The sequence below is a fragment of the Gymnogyps californianus genome, chromosome 6 (assembly GCF_018139145.2).
Source record: "Gymnogyps californianus isolate 813 chromosome 6, ASM1813914v2, whole genome shotgun sequence".
NCBI classification, from domain to species: domain Eukaryota; kingdom Metazoa; phylum Chordata; class Aves; order Accipitriformes; family Cathartidae; genus Gymnogyps; species Gymnogyps californianus.
Genome location: NC_059476.1, coordinates 10669994 through 10692500, shown reverse-complemented (window position 1 = coordinate 10692500; position 22507 = coordinate 10669994). Strand labels below are relative to the sequence as shown.

Genomic DNA, 22507 nt, shown 5'->3' with positions numbered 1-22507 from the left:
TCTCTTTCCCTAAATACCCAACTTTGTTTTAGCGTCTGCGGTCGCGGCTGTAGGAATGCGCGCTGTGAACTGCAGCCCCGCTTGGTCTCTCCCTCCCCTCTGCGATTGCAATCTCATGGTAAGGAGAGCTCGGGGCGGGGAGGGCGCGGGGCAGGGCTGCCGCTGCCGCTGCCTCCCCCCGGGCCGCCCGCCCGCCTCCCGCCGCCCTCGGCCTCCCCCGCTCCGGGCTGCTTTTCCCCGACGGCTCCGGGGAAGCGGCCGCGGCCGGGGAGAAAACTTGCATCCCGCAGAAGCTTGTTGCGGGGGGGAGCGGGTGAGGGGGGTGGGAATAGGGAGGTCCCGGGGAGCTCCGGGCTCCTTTCCATGTGCCGCGCATCTTTAGGGGAGAGCCGGCGAGCCTTAATTTCAAGTTGCCCGTCCCATTTGCTGCACTTTTCTAAGTTATTGTTGCTAAATGGTGGGGAACTGTCCGTCAGCGGCCCCGGGGCTGGCGGCTGCCGCGGGAAATCGCACGTGTGACAAAGGCGGCCGCTGGAGTGTGGTGGCTGCTGTGAATAGAGGGAGGGAAGGCAATTAGTTGCCGTGTTGTTGGGGCTTTTTACTTGTCAAACTGGAGCCTCGTTGCTTTTGTTGTTGCCGTGTAAAGGGAAATCGCGGGGTTTTGTTTTGGTATTAAGGGCCTTAAAGGTTGCTGGCTGACACTTTGCACGCGAAGGCCAGAGCAGTGCGGGGAGAGGGGGGACGGTGCTCAGGCGGACAGAAAACGCACAGGTTTTCCCCCTGCTCGCTTCATCTGCCCCTAATTTTTTTTTTTTCCCCCCCGGGTCCTGGGTGCCAGTTTGCGTTTTGTTTTGCTTTGGTTTTTTTTGTTTAGCCCGCAGCCTTCGCAGATTAAACTGCCACTTAAAAAGCAAACTTGGAACCACTCAAGGTCTCCCTGTTTGAAGCAGTTTTAATTTTTTCCTATATTTGTATAGTCTTGTTGTTTCATTCTTTGGGGGCGAGGGGGGGTGAACTCGTGCGCCTGAGTCACCCAGATGTGCGCGGGGAAGGCAAGTGTTTGCAACTGGTCTCCTTCGGTGCCTCGTCTGCAGCAGCGTCCGTCCCACATGGAGATTGCTCTCCCTGCGTGCAGCATCCATCAGTATTAACAAAGTCGCTTAGAAAGTGAGGAGGGGAAGAAGGCGGCCGTGGTTTCCTAATTATTCCCTGTTAAACCACCCTTTATGGCTTTTGCCCCTGTTGCAGAGTAACTACTTTGCAACTTTAGGGAAAGGGATAAATAAGAGCTGAGAGATTGACTCTTGGCGAACTGGGATGCTGCGGTTTGCCCTCGGTACCCGGCTCAGATTTAGGAAGCGGGCGCCTTGCAACGCTCGTAGGCAAGAGCGAGGCGCAGAGGAGAAAGCTTCACCCTTGCTCAGGTCAGCGATGCTCTCTGGGTACCCCTGTTTATTCTCACTTAGGAAAACACAATAGCCAGGGCACTGTAACGTTAGCGATCTCAAAGCTCCTCTTGCATCGCTTTTACAGTGGTTTACAGAAATACTAAATACTAAAGGAGAAGGGGGGGGCAGGGGGAGAGACCAGAGCTGATGGTAAAGGTCTGCCAAATGTCACCTCAGTGTTACAATGACAGGAAAATATACTTTACTTACAGCTCTTCCCCTAAGAAATTTGTTTTGAGGGATTTGACAATCTTGCAGGTAAAGTGACTGCTTGCTACACTTAACTGATCATGCTCCCTCACGGCCGGCCGGCATTTCCTCGCTGCACTTAGTAATACTTGTGCAACCTGGGTTGTGGTAGCATTGTCATTGATTTCCAAGGTAACTGCTTTTTAGCTCTTCTGAGCAGACATACCTGCGTGGGGGGGGAAAGTCTTTTCCCCACTCCCTGGAAGGATGATGGTAAAGTGCTATATCGGAAAAGACAGGAGGCTTCTCTAAATTTTGATAACCACAGCCGACAATTTAGAAATAAGACACTTCTCACAGCCAACATGACAGTGGATTTTGAGCATTCAGAAAACACCAGGCCAAAAAACTGGAGACATCTTGATCTTTTAAGACAGCTTTTCCAGTACTTTAAGTGAAGCAGGGGAGTGGGGAAAGAAAAAGAGAGAGAAAAGCTGCAAGGAAAATAATACAAAGCCAGCACAATTGGCATCTAGACAGTAAAGAAAAAAGTTTTTGAGGTTAAGAGAAGGAAAGACAAAGCTGTTATGTACCCAAGGGATGCAATTTTAGTGGGAATGGAAGATTTGAGTGGTAAAGGAGGAGCGCTTGCCTCTGGGTTCTCTCTCTTCCAGCAGTTCGGCTGCTGGCATCTCAATTTGAATTGCTGGGTGAGTAGCACTTTCTGTGTGCGCACTTTCCGTCTTGACCATTGAACTTCTGATGTGACTTCTCTCCCTCTCCCCCTCTCCCCCTCTCCTTTTCTTTCCTCCTGTGTGGAATCAAAAAAAAAAAGGGGGGGGGGGGGGAGAAATCAAGCAAGCATCTCCAGCTGTGACCTTTGTTAGCGACGTTGTTTTTATTTATTTATTTTATGGTAATCGTCTTTTTTAGTAGGGGGAAGCGTGACTTTTCGATGACACTTTAATTTTACAGCAGTGGCGAGGAGCCAGCGGCAGAGCGCTGTTTTGTCGCGACACAATGGTGCAGCGGGGCAGAGTTGTTGCACTCCTCCTCTTTGCCCTTCCCTCCGCCTGATTTTGGGGTTTGGTTTACGGAAAGGGGGAGAGCGGGAAGAAATTTTTTCTGCTGCATCCAGGGTGGGATCAGGGTGTGTTGGGAGGGGGGGCGGTGTTTCAGAGCCTGGTGTACAGCAGGTTTCAGGGGCTGATTTCTGGATGCTGAACAATGGTTACCAGCGAGGGAGAAGTGTGTGCGCGTGTATTAGCTGTGCGTTACATCCGCAGTCATACATTCACACAGTGACCATGATGACATCACTAGCTTTTCTTTTCTTTTTCTCCTTTGGGGCGGAGGGGGCCACTTCAAAGCTTTCTTCAGTTCAGTACGATATTTCCTTAACTCTGAAACCATGAAGGTAAAAATGTTGGGGTTTGGTTTTTTTTTTTTTGTTAAGGAGAAAAAGTTGGTTTGTACCAGGGCACGTACGTTACAGTTAAGGGGATTGGAGATGGAATGGTTTAACTCTTGTCATACACAAAATGAGATTTTTTTTTTTTTCTTTTTTTTTAAATTATTAAAAATAGTATGTAGTAGTTGTTAATTGGGTGCTTTTGATCCTGTGTTTGGTTGACACTCAGTTAAATTTTCTGAGTTCTTCAGAAAGCTCAGCTGTAATGTGAAATGAAAATTGTAGGGACACTACATAAAAATGATTTCACCCAGTAATAAAGGAATATGAAAAATAATACTGAATGTTGATAAATATGAGATAACATGTGTTTTGACACAGTGGTTCTGTGTTCGTTATCAGAAGTCCATGACACTTTTTTCTCCTATGAATACGTATTACAGAAAGTAAACCTACCCCTCAGCCAATTCTGTACATTGCCTGTGATTATACACAGAAAATAGAAATGTATTTAAGAATTTTAGAAAGCATCGCATTTTCACCGGAGGTTTTGTGGAAGTCTTGAGTTTTCTGCTGTTTTCTTTTCTAACTCTGCCAAGCTTGCCTACAGAGTCACTCGATCCAGGAGGAGGATTTCTGTCACTTCAGTACTCTGTGGTACCCTTGCCTGAGTAGCTTGGTTGATTTATTTGCTTTTTCTTGTATAAAACAAGGGATAAAATTCTGTAGAATTCATCTAAAATCAATTAATCTAAAAGGACAGTTATTTAGATGTTTCTTCTTTCACTGCATGTTGTTGCATATGCAGGTTTTATATGGTTGGTGCTGAGATCTCATAAGCGTTTTACCTTTAGAGGAATTCTTTTTACTGGGACTTGGAGCAAAAGGCCTGACAGCACTGTACAAATGTGCTTGTTTCTTTTCTTCCAAAATATTTGCAAGGTGTTTCACTTCTGATGTGCATTTAACATCACATTTTTAGGGAAACTTTGTTGAATTTGTTCAAGAAATAATTGATCTGGACTTACTTAATTTCATCGCTCAGTTGTTTTCTGGTGGCATGTAATGTTTCTAGCACATTAAAAAAGGAAAACGTTTTTTAGAGCTTTGTTATATGTTAAGCTATTTAATATACATTTCCTACATATATTGTGTATCAGTATTGAGCACAGTCCGCTATAATTTGTGCATACTGCATCTTAAAAGCTGTACTGAAAACTTGGCATCGTATCTTAAGGCATGTATATGCATGTTAGTTTTTTAATAATGCTGTTATTACTGAAATTGCCGAATACAAGTGTGTGTAGGCATGCATGCTAATTTTTTTTTCATTTCTTGCAGTTTTTTAACAGCCTCACATTCAAGTTCTTACTGTAGACAGAAGTCACAGATACCCTAACAAAATCAGTGGAGCTATTTCTCCTACAGTATATGCCTGTCTAGTGCTGAAATGAGCGATTTATATGCAAGAATTAAAGTTGTTTATAATGTGGCGTTTTAGAGAATGCTAAGCAGTAAGTAAAATTGCATTACTAGGTATTCGTACAAAGCACATAACAAATAAGGTCTATCAGGGCAATTACGAGCGCCCTTTTGCTTATATTCACTTCTCCCTTCTTCCCATCTTCTCTGAATTTTTGTGCTTGCGTTATTGCTCTGTATCTCTCCCCTCTCCACCCCCTTTATGTTCAGGACCGTTTCCTGAAGACCTGCTTAGATTTCACCAGTCTCTTTGCTTAGTGGTTGTGTATCTAGCACACCTTGTACTGGTACTGCTTAAGAAAACAGTATTTTTCGGTTTTAGTCTAACGTATGCCAAGTCTTTCTGCTTTTTGCCTTCTTAGACGTGAACGAAGGCTTGCCTGCTCTACAGAGATAATATCTGTCTAGTAATTAACTAAAGTATGCAAAGAAAGCACCGAGTATTTGTCAGGTTGGGGAAGAAACTGTGCCTCTCCTTTTGTAATGGAAGAAATAGATCTGGGCACCTCGATGCCTGAAACTTGAAGAGTCTGAGCGTGACCCCGTCCTCCTCGTACGGGGAAATCCACCTGTTGATCAAATCACCTCCAATTTTGAGATACAGTGTAAGGCTGGCAGGATACGTGCAGGCCACAGTTTCTGGGCTATAGGCTGGGGTAACTCTGGTGTCCAAATTTGTATGCCAAGATCAAGCAGAGCCGATGCAGCAGAGTGCTTTCTCTTTATCCATAAAGCCTTAAGAGAATGAGTGAGGTAAAATCTAACTGGCATAAATGTAATTCCAAGTGTTGCTGAAGGATCTCAAAATATACAGCTGTGTAGCAGGTACTTGTCTGGGTCTGACCTGACATTAGAGTAACACCACATGGTCCAAGAAAGCAGCACTTAACTTGTATTTAAAACCCCAAGTTTCTTTTTTTTACTTAAAAAAAGCAAAAAACCACCCCAAATACCATAGCAGTAAGATTACAGTCCACAACAGCTTTGAAAGCAAAGTGTGAGCACACTTAATAATAATGTTTTACTACTAGTGTTTTTAATTCTCCTGCATAAGAACAGGCAGTAATTAGATAGCTAAACCCCAGTTCTTTCCCTTTTACGCTAGAGGATTTGGCGTATGCTAATTGTCACCAGATCATTTCACATAATTGCCTTTTGGCGAAATTAAGTGGAAATTTCCTGAACATCTTAAATCCTCCCTTCCCCACCCCCTCCCCTCAGTACCTTCGCTCCCTTACAGGAAGGGTGCCAAAAATGTCAAGTACGGTGGCTTAGTGCTCCAGTATGCAGGGGGCACTTCATCATAGTTAAAGGGGGGAAAAAAAAAAAGAAAACGATTCTTTTCTTGAATTAATTGCTGGACACTTAAAGCCAGGAAGCTGATTTTGTTGTTTTGTCTGAGAGCTTGCTAATAGAGCATGGGTTTTTTTTGGAAAGCCGGCAATTCTTGCAGGAGCAGGTAGGCACTCGCTGGCCTGGGAAGTGGTCAGGGAAGGAGGGGGAAGAAACAGAAGGATGCAAAAGTGTGTCCCCTCCCGTTTTGGGGTTGGTTTTTTTTTTTTTTTCATTTATTAAGGGGAGGGCAGTGTGTGGGGGGGTGGTTTGTGGTTTTTTGTTTTGTTTTGTTTTTTTTTTTAAGCTCTGTCTAGGGGGGGTATTGTCCCAGCACATGGTTGTCAGTGCTCCTGTCATCATTTGTGTGAAAGAAGAAAATGAGCCTTTTTTTAGCAGGGCGAGTTGTGATTATCAATGGAAGCCTTGTCTCCCACTACAATGGGCAGTTAGCTTAGGGCAGGACCTTAGGCAGAAATCAGCTACATTAAACTGTGAAAGGGCTCAGGCCACTGTATCAGCCATAATGGAGCAAGGGGAAGTAGTTTTCAGGAGAAAATGCTTAGTCAGGTGTGAAAGCATCCTTCGAAAAATAAACTGTGACTCCACTAGCTAAACGGAGCTGGGTAAAATTAAATCTTCGATTTTTTCAGGAAATGCTTCGTCACTGGCATTGAATTTTTATGCGTGGGAAGGAGATGAGGACCGAGTTACATATAGCTGTTGCATTTGGTTGGCTTTAGCTTTTCAGTTAACCTGAATGGTTTGCAGTTTCCGTCTTGGAAGTTTGGGGTGCCGCCTGGAGCAGCTGCTGATGTGGGTGATCCCCAGGGCTGGAGTGGTGCTTACTGATGGGTCCTCTGCTTTGGGTGTTGGTGACCCTGGCTGGAAACAGAAGAATATTCCAATATTTGCAGTAATATTTTGGGATTTGCCTTTTCTTGCAACTTAGTTTTCTGATGGGGGGGGGGGGGGGGAGGGGAGTCATTCCTATGCAGAACCAAGGAGAGATCAACCTTTAGAAAAAAAAGAAACTCTCCTCTTATGAGCATCTTTGGAGCTGCAGAGCAGCTCAGGAACATCTGTTAGCATTTCACTGGCCATAGTCAGCATAACTGCAATAGCACCATCTGGAAAATACAGGGAGACAAGTTATGAACCTATTTTTTAATGTGAACTGGTATTGAATGGTACCCTTTGCTAAGCCCGGGGAGCAACTGCAGGAGGGCCTGCTAATTCAAGACCACTGTCGACCTTCTGCATCCACCCTGGAGGAGGGGAAAAGGCTGACAAACCCTCTTCTGTGCAGCTTTTGTTTTATTGTATTAGGCTCATAAAGGCACTTTCAGGGCCCATCTTTCTTCAGCAGAAAGGGAAAGCAATGGGGAAGAGGAGGACATGGCAAAAAAGACAGGCGGAGCTCTAGCTCCATTTGTTTTCAGTGTCTGTTGATTAATAGGTTTTAAGGTGAATGGCAAGCTCTCATTCCTCCGTTACTCGTAGTGGAGGAAGGGGAGGGGGCTCTGGGGGTGCAGGGGGTCGGGGAAGGGGGTCCCTCCCTGGCTGCGGCCGCGAGAGCTGTGCTGGCACAGCCAGAGTTTCAGGCTGTGCTGGGGCAGGAGCGTCCCCCCGCCCTGCCCTTGGCTGCTCGGCCGGGGACATGGCGGAGTGGAGTCTCCCGCCAGCCATTTGTCTGAGGCCGAAGGCTTCAATGCTGCACTGGCACGATGGCTTGTTTTCAGCCTGGGTGGCTTTTTTTGCAGACCTGCTTTTACTAACACCACGTTACCCAGGCGAGGACAAATCCTCTGGCCTCTCTGGCATATTTTTCTCCGACTTTGAGTTGATACCATGTTTTTATTACCAAAGCCAAACAAGCTATGAATTTGCAAACAGAAATTGCAGTAACAAACTCTTCCTATTTAAAGGTTGGTTCCTCTTTGTGTGCTCGACAATACAATGTTTCATCTCGTGCAAGTCTTATGTTGCTTTCAGAGACTTAGGAACTATTGATTTATACAGCATGTATTAACTTCTTCAATAAATGGGGAGTATTCATCAGTGGGGTGTATTAAATTGGGCTGTATACGCATAGAAGCATCTTTCATCCTGTTAATGAAATGTCCTTACCACGCAACAAAGACTAATACACAGCAATTTATACACACAATCTCCTGCAGTTTAAATCTGAAGTTCAGATATTTTTTTGGTCCCTGAAGGCACCTATCAGAACTTACGCTAAATGGATCTCAGTATCCCTCTCAAACATTTATCAGTCCAAAATTTGTTGTGGGGTTTGTTTTTTTTCTTTTCATTCCAGAGCTCCATTATTGTTTAAAGTCATCTGTGTTTAAGCACTCCCAGAAGCATTTCAAATTCATATAGAGAGATTTAGTAGCTGAGTCCCTATGGGGACAATTTCCTCTGGTTTGCTTCAGGCGGGGGTTATCAAGAAAAGCAAACTTCTGTTGTTTTTTTGCAATTCTTTACCGTGCCCTCTAACCCAGCATATGAGACCCCAGCTTTCAGTGGAGAGGAGTGATTTATCAGCAGATGACTTGGTACTTTGTAGATGCTGGGATTTCTCTCTAGAAATCGCCACTTGTTCCCGTCCTATTACCACATGCCCTGATGCTAATCTGTGCGTACCAGTGCAGCTCCCCTTTCTGTGCCTGACATAGCCATAAATGGAGTTCTTCAAGTTGCCAGAGAAATTCCTGCATCTCACAATGGCTTTTAGCTTAAAACTGCCCTTGATAAAGTACTGGCAAATGTATATTGGAGAAGGGCCTTTTGCAGGGGGATGGCTAAGGTCATCTAATAGGTGTCTCCTATTGATGGCTTCTGTGGTTTACCTTTCATTGCCAGTGGATGGGGTTAGGACCACACTTGTTACTCAGGCAGAGCTCCCATTGACTTCAAAGGAAGATGCATGTGTGGGATTAATCCTGCTCTTTCCTAGCTAGTCCTTTCTTTTTCTCTTTTCCAAGGAAGCTTAGTTAACTTCAGGAATGCTGCTTTTAAAGAGCAGCTTATTTAGCATATTATGCGTGACTAGCTTGGCTTGTGAATTGTGCGTACTATTCTGAGCGGAGTTAAGGTCCCTTTTCCCAGTGTGTGATAAACAGTGCAAAACAAAATACAAACCTAGCCAGGGGTAGTGATACGTATGCAGACTGATTTGCAGGGACAGTGGATCACGCCTCTCTGTCCCAGAGAGCATATTTTTGAGCATGTAGATGACAGTTTCCCTTTTGTAGATGACCCTTTTCCCTTGGTACATTCTCCCCACAGCTCTGCCCCAGCGTCATCAGAGTGGCAAAAAAGTATCCTACCCTTACATCTGGTACCTTTATATGAATTATCTGTTTGAGTGCAGGGCAGTCACCCAAATAAAAATGACTTACCTGGGGAAAAGTTTGTAGACTAAGGTTCAAACTCTTAGTTGTTGATTTTTAATTTTTTTTTCCTTTTGCTTTTTATTTTTCTCTGAAAGGTGTTAAGTAAAATACATAATAATTTAGCACTCATGCCATTTTGTGGAGATATTGCGGGGGGTCTTGGTATTTCAAAGCAGTAGGTGGTAGTTTCCCACAGTTTACATGTAACCCCCTATGGTATATCTGGCTTTGGTGATACAGGCATGTAAGTCCAGCTTTCCTCTCACGTGTTGTTTCTTGTTTATCGGCTTAAGTCTGACCCTCTGATGTTATTCTGTCACTTACTTATTTTTTTAACTAACCAGTTCCAGTTTCTATGAAAATAAGCTCTCCATGGAAGACAACCCTCCATATCTGTCAGGATCTGGGTGAACGTTTTTTGCGATGATGTGAAGATAGAGTTGGGAGAGCACAGAGCTACAGCAGCTACCAGCTACACTGTGCGTCACCTAACAGCAAGAGTTCACACAATTCTTGGCCAGCAAAAATCCCTCTTATTGCGAATGATTGTTTTTTGTGAACCAGATCAAGTGATCATTTGGCATATAATGTCATGTGTTGTTGAGTAGATGCCTGCTAGTTTGCGTGGTGTGTAATATGATTTGTTACGTGAAGAACTTGCCAAACCTTTCAGTTACTTTCGGACTGCTTAGGTTGGTTCACTTGGAAGAGAACAAATTTTGCGTTAGAGCATCTCCTTCGGCTTTTTGAATTAAGGGGCTAAATTCGCATAGCTCCTCTGATGTGAAAACATTATGGATCTGTGCAGCCAAAAGTTGTCCTTCATTGTACAGCTGGCAGAAGATCTGACCTACAACCCAGCCAACACAACGTGCTGTAATTCATAGTGTTGGCTGTCGTGACCACGCTCTGTCCTGCGTGGTGGCCGCTTGACGTGGGTGTCTCCTGTGCCACATGCATGGTATTAGAGGGGAATCATTCTGTGTAAGGGCTGCAAAAAGAGATAAACACAGTAAAAGTTGTGGGAAGCATAAGCACTGCTGCTTGGCTTGCTTCTCTTGGATGCACACTTTTTTCTGCACGTTATCAAAGGGATGAGTCAAATAGCTACGTTTGGCTGGGGCTGGGGGAGCCTCCCGAGGTGAGGGAGGCTGCAAGAGCCGAAGGTGAAGCTTAGCTTGACCAAAGCACGACGGAGGGACTTCTTGTTTATTTGGGGAAGACTGACGTTTCTTTTCCTGCTAGCTGTCAGTCTCTCTTCCCTCTTCCTTCCCCCCAGTCTAGAAAGTCATTCCCAAAGAATAACTGGATTATTTTTTAAATGCTTTTAAGGGAAGCTTGGAGCATTTGAACTGAGATCAGATAAAAACTTATCTAAAGCGGTGCGGCAAGGGCGCGTGTGTTTTGGGGGTGCTGGGGAGCGAGTGGTGGGGTTGGAGCCGTCCTCGGGCAGGAGGGTGAGCAGGAGAGCACTGGCAGACCCTGAACGGCAGCGGCGCTATCGGGGACCGCCGTGGTATCACTACTTTATTTTAATGTGATTCCTTTTACTTGATGTTAATGCAAGTTGTTCCTTACTTAAAGTAATAAAAGGAAATGAAGACACATTCTAAAATGAAACCTGACTCTAATCCATTCATCATCTAATACCAGCCTCTTTATCTTTGCTGGTACCTAATCTAGTTAAATGTCCCTGTTGTAGGATTTTAGTGAAAATCCTCTATGGGGAATAGGGTTTTTTGCAATTGGATTACTCGCAGTAAATGGTCCAGCAGTTCGCTTGTTTCAGCTTAATTTTTTCTTTGTGATCTTGTAAGGGTAAGTTACAGTTCAGCCTGCCTTTTCCTTTCATTCATTCACTCCTCCTTTTTTTTTAATCGTTGTTAAGAAAAAGATTCCCCACCCCACCCCCCCAGCTAGGAATGTGTCAGGGAAAACCTCATGGTATCTGCATGATTATTCCCCCCACAAGAGTGTTAATTCAATGGCTTTATCTGTGTTTTTGCCATTATTTATATAGCTGAATATTTTAGTAGCCTAATTCATCAGTATCCAGTTTCCATTTATTAGCACTCTCTGATGAATTGATAATTAATCAGCTCTTCTAAAATATATATATATATAAAATATGCAGGTGATTGCTTGTCAGCTTAATGCTTGCTGATGAAGGGAATACTCTAGCACTACAAAGGCTTTTTATCTGGAGTGTTTGCAATGAGCAGTAGAATGCAGAACTGAAAGTGAGGACAGGAAGGGGAAAGGAAAAGACCTACAGGTCAGTGAGCATTTGGGTTTTGTGCTAATTAAATGGGGGACTCTGTCAGCCCCTCACTGAGGAGTCTGCCTGCATCTTGGAGGTGAAGCACAAGATTATAAAATAAAAAGGAAAAATTTTAAAGAATTGCTGTTGCTCTGTACAAGAGCACGACAGGTCAAAAAGATTAAAGAAACTCAAGAGCAGGGAAAGTGTGTGAGGAGGATTTAAGCAAGAGGGTGGGAAAACTGCACGGGTAACACCGAGAAGGGATCTGGAAAAGTCTGAGGACCATGTTGAAATCCTGGGTACTCAGATTTCTGTATGTCGTGCCTCATGCTGCAGCGGGGAGTACCCGGCACTCCTCTAACACCGTCGACCTTTTTCTCTTGACAGTCTAACAAAGTGCCAGTTGTGCAGCACCCACACCATGTACACCCTCTTACGCCGCTTATCACATACAGCAATGAGCACTTCACACCAGGAAACCCTCCTCCACACTTACCAGCTGACGTAGATCCCAAAACAGGTAGGTGGGAAATAGTTTGGGGTTTTTTGAGAGTGGGTGGATGGACTTTTCTGTTCTGCATATTAGGGGGAAGGAGTGCGGGAGGAAGGATTTCCCATGCTGGAGCACCAAAGGGGGCATGTAAAATGTCAAACACATGCAAGAACCCAGACAAAATAGCTTCTTTTTAAACCAGTTAGTCTTCAGAAGGAAACCTACTGGGTGAATTTTCATAAAGCTTCTGCAGGGTGACACCAGAGTTGCATGTGTGGGGTCGTTTGCCGGTGTGTTTCTTTGCAAGCATGATACCCCACCTAGTAGTTCGATCTACCAAGTGCTTGGTTTGCATGCATGACCCAGAGAGTTAAACATGTATGTTCTGTGATCTGCACTTACAAAATTGCAGTTGGAATTTTAAAGGTGGTGGGTCATGACCGGTTTCAAAATGAATCTCTTTTAATTCCCCAAATCCCATTGTTTCTGTGTCAGGAGTTCAGCCATTTTTCTCCTATAATGTTGAATTTTCATCCACTCTAACTACTTAGCTCCAGCTTTACACTTGCAACTCTTTTCCCCAATGTAAGTCTACCCAACTCTCAGTTCAGCCTGAAGGGCAGTCTTCTTGAATATAGAGCACCGTGTAAAACCCTGACTAGATTTATTGGTGTTACAGAGTAGAATTTACATGTTATTCTAACTTTTTAAGAGTCCCTGTTTAACCTGAGGGCCCAGAGAAGTCAAACAGTGTCAGTCTTCTTTCTTCGGGCTGCATTGAGTTTCTAGTGACAGTGGTTTTGTTTTTGTTAATCCAAATCCCAGCTAGTTAATTGGAAAGTACATCAGAAACGGAATTCACGTAAAAGAAATCGCTCTGTGTCGGCCTTAACATATGCAGATAATTTATCTAAACTCCAGAATGAATGAAGCTTGAATGAAGCTGTGCATTAGCTGGTTTTCACTCCCTACACTTCAACTGGGGCCCCCTTTTAATTGTGCTTAATGCTAACTTCACATGGCTTAGAAGGAATCCATCTCGCCATCCCTGGGTATTGCAAGTGAATGGCATAGTCAACCTCTCATTTAAATAATGGTAGTACAGGGAATAGCTTTTAAATGGTTATCGTAAAACATATGATTAACGTCTGTAGACTGTTTACTTTTCTTCTGTGAACATTCTTTCAAGTGTGCAAATAGCTCGCCGGATGGTTAAAGCCCAGTTAATCTGTTTGGGTTTTGTAATGGAGAAAAAGCAATGTCTGCATGAAAATGTCACACAAGGAGATTTAATTTAGAGATTAAAAGCTTCCCGAGTGACTTAAAAAAATAGTTTTTAGCCATGAATACAGTACCCCTTCCTTTTAATGCTCTCTGTTTTAATTTTGCTTCTGCTGTGTAATTGTGCTCTGGCTTGTTAATTGAAAGACCCAGTCTTGTAACCCTTACTCCTCTGAGTAATTCCTACTTGCTCTTAAGGTAAGGAGCGTTAAGATTTAAGGCTTGTGTCTGGAGTTGGTTTCTGCTCTCCAAGTAGGAACTGCGCCAGTTTCAGAGAGGACGGATGGGCTCTCTGTCCTCCCCTGCACACCTTCAACATCTGCCCCTGGTTTTACCAAGCATTTCCAGGGGCTGTCACCTCCACTCCTAGGTTTCAGGCAAGGTTTCTTAAGTTTGCTCAAAAGCAAACATCATTTGCAATTATAATGACTTTGTAACTCATTTTGGAGGTTACTTTGGAATAACACCATGGTACTGAGTACCCGGCCAACGTATGGGTAGAGCCTGTGCTCTTTTGGTGGCTTTGAGACTAAAATAACCATGAAGTTGGTACAGGGACCATCTTCCTGTTGAGTGTTTAAGATGGCACCTAGCACAGCGTCACGCCAAAACTAGATAGCAATTCAGAAACATTATGCTTTTTCCTTATATTTTATTTATTTCCATGTCTCAATACTAACGCTGCTTTATGTTCCTCTTCCATAGGAATTCCAAGACCTCCACATCCTCCAGATATATCTCCTTATTATCCATTATCACCAGGCACTGTAGGACAAATCCCCCATCCGCTAGGATGGTTAGTACCACAGTAAGGAGTTCCATTTTTTTAATTTCCTTTTTCTTTTTTGATGTGTAAAATTTATGTTAAAAATTCTGTGTGTGTGTGTGCGTGTGCACGTGTGTGTGCATTGAGATAAGTCTGTTTGCCAACTGCCACTTCATTAAGTGGTTATGAATTTAGCCACCTCATGAAGATTAATTAAAACTTATGCCAGGTCATGTGGCCTTAAACAAACATGAGCAGTTGGACACAGCTTTGCATGTCATCTCAACCAGCTGATGGCTCATGAAGCATGAATTTTGAAACCCTTCTGCAGCAATGTCCTTTTCTTGTTAATGCCCTTACACTGCACCTCGTGGGTTTTTCTCAGATTTAGTTTTCTGGGGCTCAGGGTGGTTCTCATGGACTCTTTTTACCAGGCCCATCCTCACTATAAATGTGCAATTTTAAATTTCATTGGCCTTCCCTGTTGAAACCCCTTTCGTTTTTCTTGTGAAACAGTAGAGCTTTACATCGGCCAGTGAGCAGCATTCCTGGTCGAGATGTGGCTGGGCAGTTGGCATCTGAGGAATGGAATTTTCTTGCAAACAAGAAAGAGGAATTAGTTTACTTTAAAGCTGGCTAAGAAAAAAGCCATGGAAAGTTAGTTTGGGGTTTTGTTTTCTTTTCAGCTCCTCGTATCCCACTTGCAGAGCCTTGTTGGGTATGAGGTTCCTTCCAGTAATTGAGTCCTTATTTTCTTTTTTTCTTATGTTGCCGTCTCTGCGATGGGTTTATAATGCACTTAAGCGCTGTCTAGGCCTTTTGTACAGTATATTTGATTTAAATACTTATAAAATACATTTGTATTGCTGGATACAACAGTTCTCTGCATTATAAATCAAGACTATTGCCCTATTTTTCTCACATAACAGGCCTCATCAATTTTGGGGAGATCATATTTCTTTAGAAATTAATTGCCCAAAGCTAGAAATAGTTTGTTCCTGCTCGAGGTTGTTTGGCCAGCTGTGCTAAAATACCTCTTCACAAGTTTGCCCTCCGTAAGGAAGTGGAGTTCACACCCCGTAGGAGAGCAGGACGGAGCAGGGGGTCCCCACACACTCCCAGGTCTCGGGCAGGGAGAGGGATTGGCGTCGAAGGCTTCGAGGGCCTTTCTCAAGCACAGAAGCGTGGATGCAGACCTGGAGCTCAGACCTCGGCCACAGCAGCCTGCTTCTGGCCACTTTGCAGGCTGCCCTTCCTCGCAGGGTGGTCGTGCAACTTGTTTGGGTAGAGGCTCTCCCACCCTGAGGGAGAAGCATGTCCATCAGCTCTCTGCAGAAGGCTGTTTCTCCAGAAGAGCACAGCATGAGCAGAGGAAAAACCCAGAGCATTGCTCCCTGAAATCTTAAATTCATCCTTGTTTGTGGTGATTTACTTTTTACGCAGGACACCCTGAACGCTGGTAGAATGCGCGTCAGCTCCTTCTTCTTTCTTGCTTGCAGGGCCTAGCTGCAGTACAGCCATCTCATGCTCCTCTGCTGCAACTGCTTAGCTCAAGTTTGCACAGTAACAGCCTCAACATTTAAAACAAATGTACTCAGCTGGTGCCAAAAGTCAGTAACATTAAAGACATGAAAGCGCAGGGAAGAAATTCCTCATTGTCATTGACCTGTGCCTCATTGCTCATCTGTGTCTCAGAGCCGTACATCTTTATGTGTGCAGACACAGGTTTGTCCCCGTTGAACCTCATGTCACGGCTGCCAAACCATGTGAATGTTGCCACGTGTGGCCAGTTTCATCAGGCAGGTGCTAATGGCCACCTCTGTCACAGGAAGACTCTGTCATCACTGCTGGTTTATGACAAGCCAACACCCATGGCGTACTTATCTGCCCGCAGCTCTTACAGCTTCTCTTGAGTGGTTTTTGCTGAGGGCTGATACCATCACATTTGCTTTTGCTCTAGGATAGTAGCATGGCCAACTTTGCAGAAGTAACCCAAAGTTTTTATTTCTCCTCTCGTTGCAACTTGTGCTTCACCATCAACTTCCCAACCCATCTATCCTCAACTGGCCCGGATGTCTCTAGCATAGTACCCCCCCAGAAAGCATCCTGCCCAGTCAGATGATATATTTGAAGGACAGATGAAAAGAACTAGCCAGCATAGACAAACCTCAATCAGAAAAAGTTGTGTGTCTTTCATGAGGATGCTGTTTTGCATGTTGCTGTATTTTTTAATTATTGTAATGAGGTGTGATTGTCTATTGGTTACCCACAATACTTCTTGGGGACTCTCCCCCGGTAACTCTTGTCAACACTTGTTAATCTGACAAAAGGCTACAAATTAAGCTCTGTTAATTTAATGTTTTCTCACCGAGATCTAAATACCGAAAGAGGCCCAAAGCGCAACTGAAGTCCTTTGATTCACTGTACTTTATTTTGGTATAAATTTACATTCATTATTGTTTTCCTTTGGATGTGTAGCCCTCAATTAGTGTGATGGCTCCATTAAAGCAAGCGAGACTTCGCCTTTAATTATTACAACAAAACACCTAGTTTCAGCTTGGGGAGAGGGTCTCTATTGACATAAGCAGAGGTTATAAAATTTAATTAGCCATTCCTATCAGATTTATGGCATTCAAATTGTTCTGTGTTTCTTTCCTTTGATCCTTGCTGTACAATCCCCAAGATTTTTGTTCTGATCAAATGAGAATAAAGCTTACTGTGCAGAGAGAAGTTTTTTGTTGTTTTTTTTTTTTTAAACCCTTTTTTCTTTCTCTCATTCTCTCTTTCCCTGCTTTTTTGCCAGGCAAGGTCAGCCAGTGTACCCAATCACGACAGGGGGTTTCCGCCACCCTTACCCAACAGCTCTGACCGTCAATGCTTCCATGTCAAGGTGAGTTCAAATGCTGAGGTCCTGAATCGAAAGCAAATGTAACTCCTCGTGCTGCCCTCTCTAGAGGAGGGCATTTCATCTAGGAAGCGTGTTTCTGAAAGCACTTCAGTTAAACAGTCATCCTTAGTTTTTCAGTGGGGCGAAGGAGGAGAGGACGAGGGGTACCTTCCCATTTGAGGAGAAGGAGGATATCCTAGTGCTGTCATTGGGCTTTAAGAATTTGTTTTTGAGGGAGAGGTGGAGGAGCTGGAAGTCATCTTTAAAAGCCAAACTAAATGAAAAAGCTGTGAGAATGTGATGTTGAAAAAGCAAGGAGGAGAAGTCGTGATACCTTTTGCTTTCTCAGTGGCTGTCACCCAGAGCAGCGCTGTGTGTGCAAGAGGGGAGTCTCAAGAGAGAGGAGAGCTGCTCTTCAAGCAGAGTTGGTAGGGAGGTTATTGCGCTATGTTTTCCCGTACCAAAGCTCCAAACACTGATAGTCAACATAAAAGGGCCTGCCTGACCCTCTAGAGCTTTAGAAGTACATATTTCCCCCCCTCCCTACCTCCAATTAATTCCATCTAATTTTCCAGGGGCTGCTAGTTTTATTTACAAACTGGTTGGCAGCACTATGTTTAAGTAATCACTAATTGCTCCTAATGATAGTTTTATTTTCTGTTCATCTGATTTTCAGTCTGGTTAATTAAATCGGTGGAGGTTTAGACTTTCCTGATGGGCTGAAACAGCTAATCCATTTTGATGATGGCACATAATTAAATTAGCATGCATTACATAGCAAGGTTCCATGTCTCTTCCCTGCTCTGTCCCTTCCTCTCCATCTCTGCAGTTTAATATGTGAAGGTTGGTGTATAGAGGATTTAAGGAAGAAAAGATTAGGGGGTGGGTCGGGGGGAAACACACCTCATTGAGAAACAGAAACGTGAAACTAGAGCTCGTGAGTGAATGGGTAGGGAAATAGTGTGTTGTGTGCTTTAGGTAAGTAGAGTAAAAGCAAAAAATTAAAATTTGCCCGTGTTGCTCCAGAAAAGAGAGAGACCACTGGAAAATCAACTTTAAAAAAAAGATTAATAGACCCAGCACGGGGGAGAAAAAATCCTGGGTTGGGGAGAGAGCTGCAAATTTAAACAATGGTTCCCTCCCTCCATTTAATCTTTTTTAATATCTATAAAAGACTTGCAGGCATGGTGTGAGGCAAAGTAGAGCTTGATTTAGTTTAATTATTATTAGAGAGGCTAGTCATTTGAGGGAGAGGGGAGATGTGGGAGGGGGGAGGCTATATTCCCAAGATAGGCTTTATGAAAGGTATCTAGTTAAAAAGAGTACACAGCAAATTAAATACATTATTGTGGTAATGGGACGACAGAAGTAGAGGTCTATTATACTTATGGCAGTTATAGGAAATGTAGGCTCCTTGCCCTGTTCTAGCACATCCTTTGATATTCATTCCATTCAGCAGCAGGGCCAGGACTTCTCAGAATTAAGTGATGGGTCATTATACTTTAAACACCATGGAGAAGCCTAGATTGGCAATTAAACAGCACTTGCTGACACTCGCTTGTGCCACCCTGTGACCCCCTTTAGATTGAGTTGTTGGAGCTCGGGGCCCTCAGCCTGCTAAATTGGTAGCAGGCACTTCTCCTGACGAGGGCTGGCTCTGAAATCTGCCGGCTTCAAAGGGAGCAAGATCATGTATAAACCATAATGTGGGTGCACCGTGGCTCAAAAAATAAGGCAGGAATAGATGAAATGTTACAAGTGCAAGGGGAAAATGAGAGAATAATGACAAATCTAATGCAACTCAAAGCAGAATTGTTGCACAGAAAAATGCATCCCACTGCTTGTGCATAAAATCAAGGCAGGCAGATGACATCCAGTTAACAGAAACATGTCAACAGTGAAGTAAAGTGAGAGTGAGTAAGAGAGAAGCCCCTGAGACAGCCAGGAACAAAAAATTAGTTGTCCTTAACAAGTTAAGACTCATCATTATATTCTGGCTTGGAGCCATAAAAGGAGACAGTGGTGTATAATGAGCTGCTTAGAATTTTTAGGGTGTTTATTGCAATTCATGGAATACTTGTCTAGAGAAAAAAATACAGAGGGACGTCTTAGGCGAAGGTGAGGGGTGTGCATATACGCACACAGCCTTTCTTTTTGTCTCTGACATGAGCCCATATGCGCACACATGCTCAGGCGCACACGCAGACTGATGAATAGATTTAAGATGTTTTTCCTTTGTTTCAGCCCAGAAACTTCTCTCCTGGTTTCCCATACATGGGAACACCCTCTGGGCAGACCGTGCTCTGCTACATGGTTCGATGCATGTTTTCTCATGCCCGCCATATCAGCTGGAGTGCCTGAGCTCAGCCGTGGGACAGCCCTTGCCCTGAGTAGCCAGCGTAGTTGGGAGATGGGGCTGGCATGCCCAGGGATGCCCACGCTTGCCTGCAGACATGCTGTTCATGGCTGGCCTCCGGGCAACAGCCCCGCAGGGCCCTGGTACAAGCCTTGGGGTCGCTGTGTTGGCTCTGCCCAAATGTTGAAGCCAGGGCAGACCCCAACCTCACCCCTCCATCCACGTTTTTCCAGAGCCTTCCTTTAAAAGTAGTTCCCATCTTTGCCTGCATTATGGTATAGACCTTTGGAGCATATAATGCTCCCCAACCCTGAATATTCCCTACGCTTAGTAATTGCAGTTCATTAGTTAGAGTGTGCTTATGAATAGTTTATAAAAGGTTAATGGGTGACTAATAGTGATTTTCATAAATGGTTTAGACTATTAAGGTAGTGTCTTCAGGTTGTTTTAACCATTTACAACTCTTTTCTCTGCTTGTAGCATCGCCTCACTCACTTTGTATGCATGCAACATGCTTACAACATCTCTTGATCCTTCATTACCCCTCTATAATATGCCCTTAATGTAAATTGAGACAGGGTTAACTGACTGATGGGCAAACAGTGGACCCACTATGAAAAAACAACTGCTGTGAGAGGAAATCAGGAAATAATTTAGCAGAATTACACCAGACAAACACTGCACAGCAGTTAAGTGGTGGCAGTGGAAAATACCTTCTGTAATTGAAATTTCAGGGGAAATTCACTTTTGCTGAATGTAATTACTGAAGTTGGAGTGTAGCCAGGAACTTAAAAGTTAACACTCTTCCCCGACTCGTATTGCCATGTGTGTGGATGCCTAGATGGAAATAAGGAGGCACTCAGACTTTGGGCTGAACCCTCACCCAGCCTGCTGAAGTCCATGGGATCGTGAGAGCAACTTTGGGTTCTGGAACATGTTTTTATAGCCCCAAATGTAGGAAGGGGTGTGTAAGTCCGATAGGCAGCCTTGTGTCTTGGAGGGAGAGAGATTCAGTGTGAAATAATGAATGGTCATTGGTAATGAACACACAACTTCCTTGGGGAAACTGCCACCCCAAAAATAACTGCTGAGCTGCAGCTGCCTGTTGATGAAGGCTGCTGTGTCGCTGAAGTTTAGAGCTCAGTGGGTGAAATCTCAGCCCAGCTGAAGTCAGTGGAGGCATCGCCATCCTCCAGGCTTTCACACAACATGCGTACATAGGCTTCTTCTCCTCTGCTGCCCTTCCTCCCCATCTGGTCGCTCTCGGATGTGCAAATACTTACGCTCTCCTAAACAGTAATTGGGAAAACATTTTTCCCATAATTAGGGGGGGGGAAGTTACATTTTTTGCAGATTTTCTTCACCCTCCTTAATTTTTTATTAGCTGGAAGTACTTAAATTTTCATCAAAAATAAATAAAATAACCCCATATCTTTTGTTGTATTTGTTTCCTTTGAACATCCTGACCATACAACAATCCACCATGTAGGCAGGGTTCATTTTGCAGTGTGTTTTAATTTTTGACCAGATCCTCATTTGAGAAGCAAGTCTATGACCCAGTTATGGCCATATCATGGGATCCTCTTCAGAAGCTTAGCAAGCACCATCTTTTGTCCCCGTTAACTCCAGCTGTAATCAGTCGTTTGTGATATTTGGGAGTGCTTCTCCAGTGATGAGTCTAATCTTATTCAGGTCCACTTTCATACCCTTCTGTCCTTGTGCTACCACTGCACTCAGCTCTTCTTCCTTGCTGGTATATGCCCACTGCCCTTCCCACTGTGTCCTCACGTCAAACAAGCGCAGCTCTTCCTGCCTGCTCTCTGAAGGTAGGCTTTTCGTCTCCGTCTTCATCCTTCGTTGTCCCGTTGTCACTGGCTCTTGTTCCAGTTCGAACCCTAGCTAGCCCCAGCAGCGTAGTCCTCTCTTGAACACTGGGTCTTGCCTAGGACAGTCAGCCATTCAATAGGATGTGTGTCAACTTTTTATCACTATGCTTATACCACTTTTAGTGAGGTCAGAATTTTGCCATGGGTTTTATTTTCACCCGTGTTTGTAAGTTATTTTTTTTAAAAAAGCTCTTACTGCCAGTTTTTGTTTGCATTGTACTATGGCTGAAGGCCCCAGGCACTGTGTGAACAAACTTTAAGTATGTCCAATCAAAATACATACACATGAAAATAAAGAGAGGGAGAACAGAAAAAAATGATACAAAGGCCCAGTTTACATCTTGCTGATGGTGAGGCAATTCTGTAGCAGAAGTGGGACCAGGACGTTGATCTCCTTGCAGCCACGCCATTGTCTTCTGTTCTGACCTACCATGTACCAAAGCATTTCCCCAAACGTGCATTTCTCTCCCATCTACTTTTGTCAGAGAATGGGGAAGGCATTTTGACAATCTACTTGGAGATTTGCGTCCGTGAGTCTTCAGCAGGAGTGGCTGTTTTGCTGCCAGTTCTCCTCTTCCCTTGCCATCACACCCTCCTCCTTTCCTTCTCTCCATGCCTTTGTGAGGAGCTGCAGTTCTCTACAGTTCGAACAATTTCACATTCTCCCTGTCAGTCCCTGCTCTTCCCACCACTGCCTTCAAAGACAAAATACTTCTGTCTAATGATCATGAGTACTACCAGCTGATAGACAAAGATCCTCAGAGCTCGTGGTGGACAGTACCTCTTGTTCATGAAAGTACTACTGTGTCATCTTGTGAATGTAGGGAATGTCTAGGCAATTGGGGGGGGGAGTTAAGCTCAGTAATGGAATTTATAAGGCGGGGGGGGAAATCCCATTATATTTCTGATACTTGTACACAGTCTACTTATCCATGGTATATCACCCCATTTTAAATCCTGTTTGATAGAAAAAATCATTGTATATTAATGATAGAAGAAATAATTCTTTATCCCATTGCGTGTTCCATGTTCTTGGGGTATTTTATTTGGATGAAGATGGTGCAAAATCTGGGATGAGAGCAGGGATTTGTAATGATAAAAAGCCTTGTGGTTTGCCAGATCACTTTAGCTTTGGAATTTTGGGGGAAGTTATTTCTGAGCCAAAATTTTAGGCTAGATCCCATTCCCTGGAAACCTGTTGACTTCAGTGGGGGTTTTCTAAGGGAAAGGCAGTCAGTCATAGTGCACTTCCCTTATTCACTGCAAAACCTTTCTGAAACTGTTGAGATATAATGATAAGAAGCCAATCCTA

The 22507-nt window shown here is 44.0% G+C and overlaps 1 protein-coding gene across 10 annotated transcripts in view; it reads left to right on the top strand.

Moving 5' to 3' along the window:
* The window catches only part of TCF7L2 (transcription factor 7 like 2), a 179852-nt gene that overhangs the window by 141012 nt on the left and 16333 nt on the right, over positions 1 to 22507 (top strand). For 9 of the 10 annotated variants that reach the window (XM_050898624.1, XM_050898623.1, XM_050898621.1 and 6 more), the window contains 3 exons: positions 11914 to 12046; positions 14006 to 14108; positions 16870 to 16956. In XM_050898624.1, coding sequence (XP_050754581.1) covers positions 11914 to 12046; positions 14006 to 14108; positions 16870 to 16956 — 323 coding nt within the window. The remainder of the gene's footprint in view (positions 1 to 11913; positions 12047 to 14005; positions 14109 to 16869; positions 16957 to 22507) is intronic. The other variant, XM_050898626.1, reaches the window with a different exon arrangement.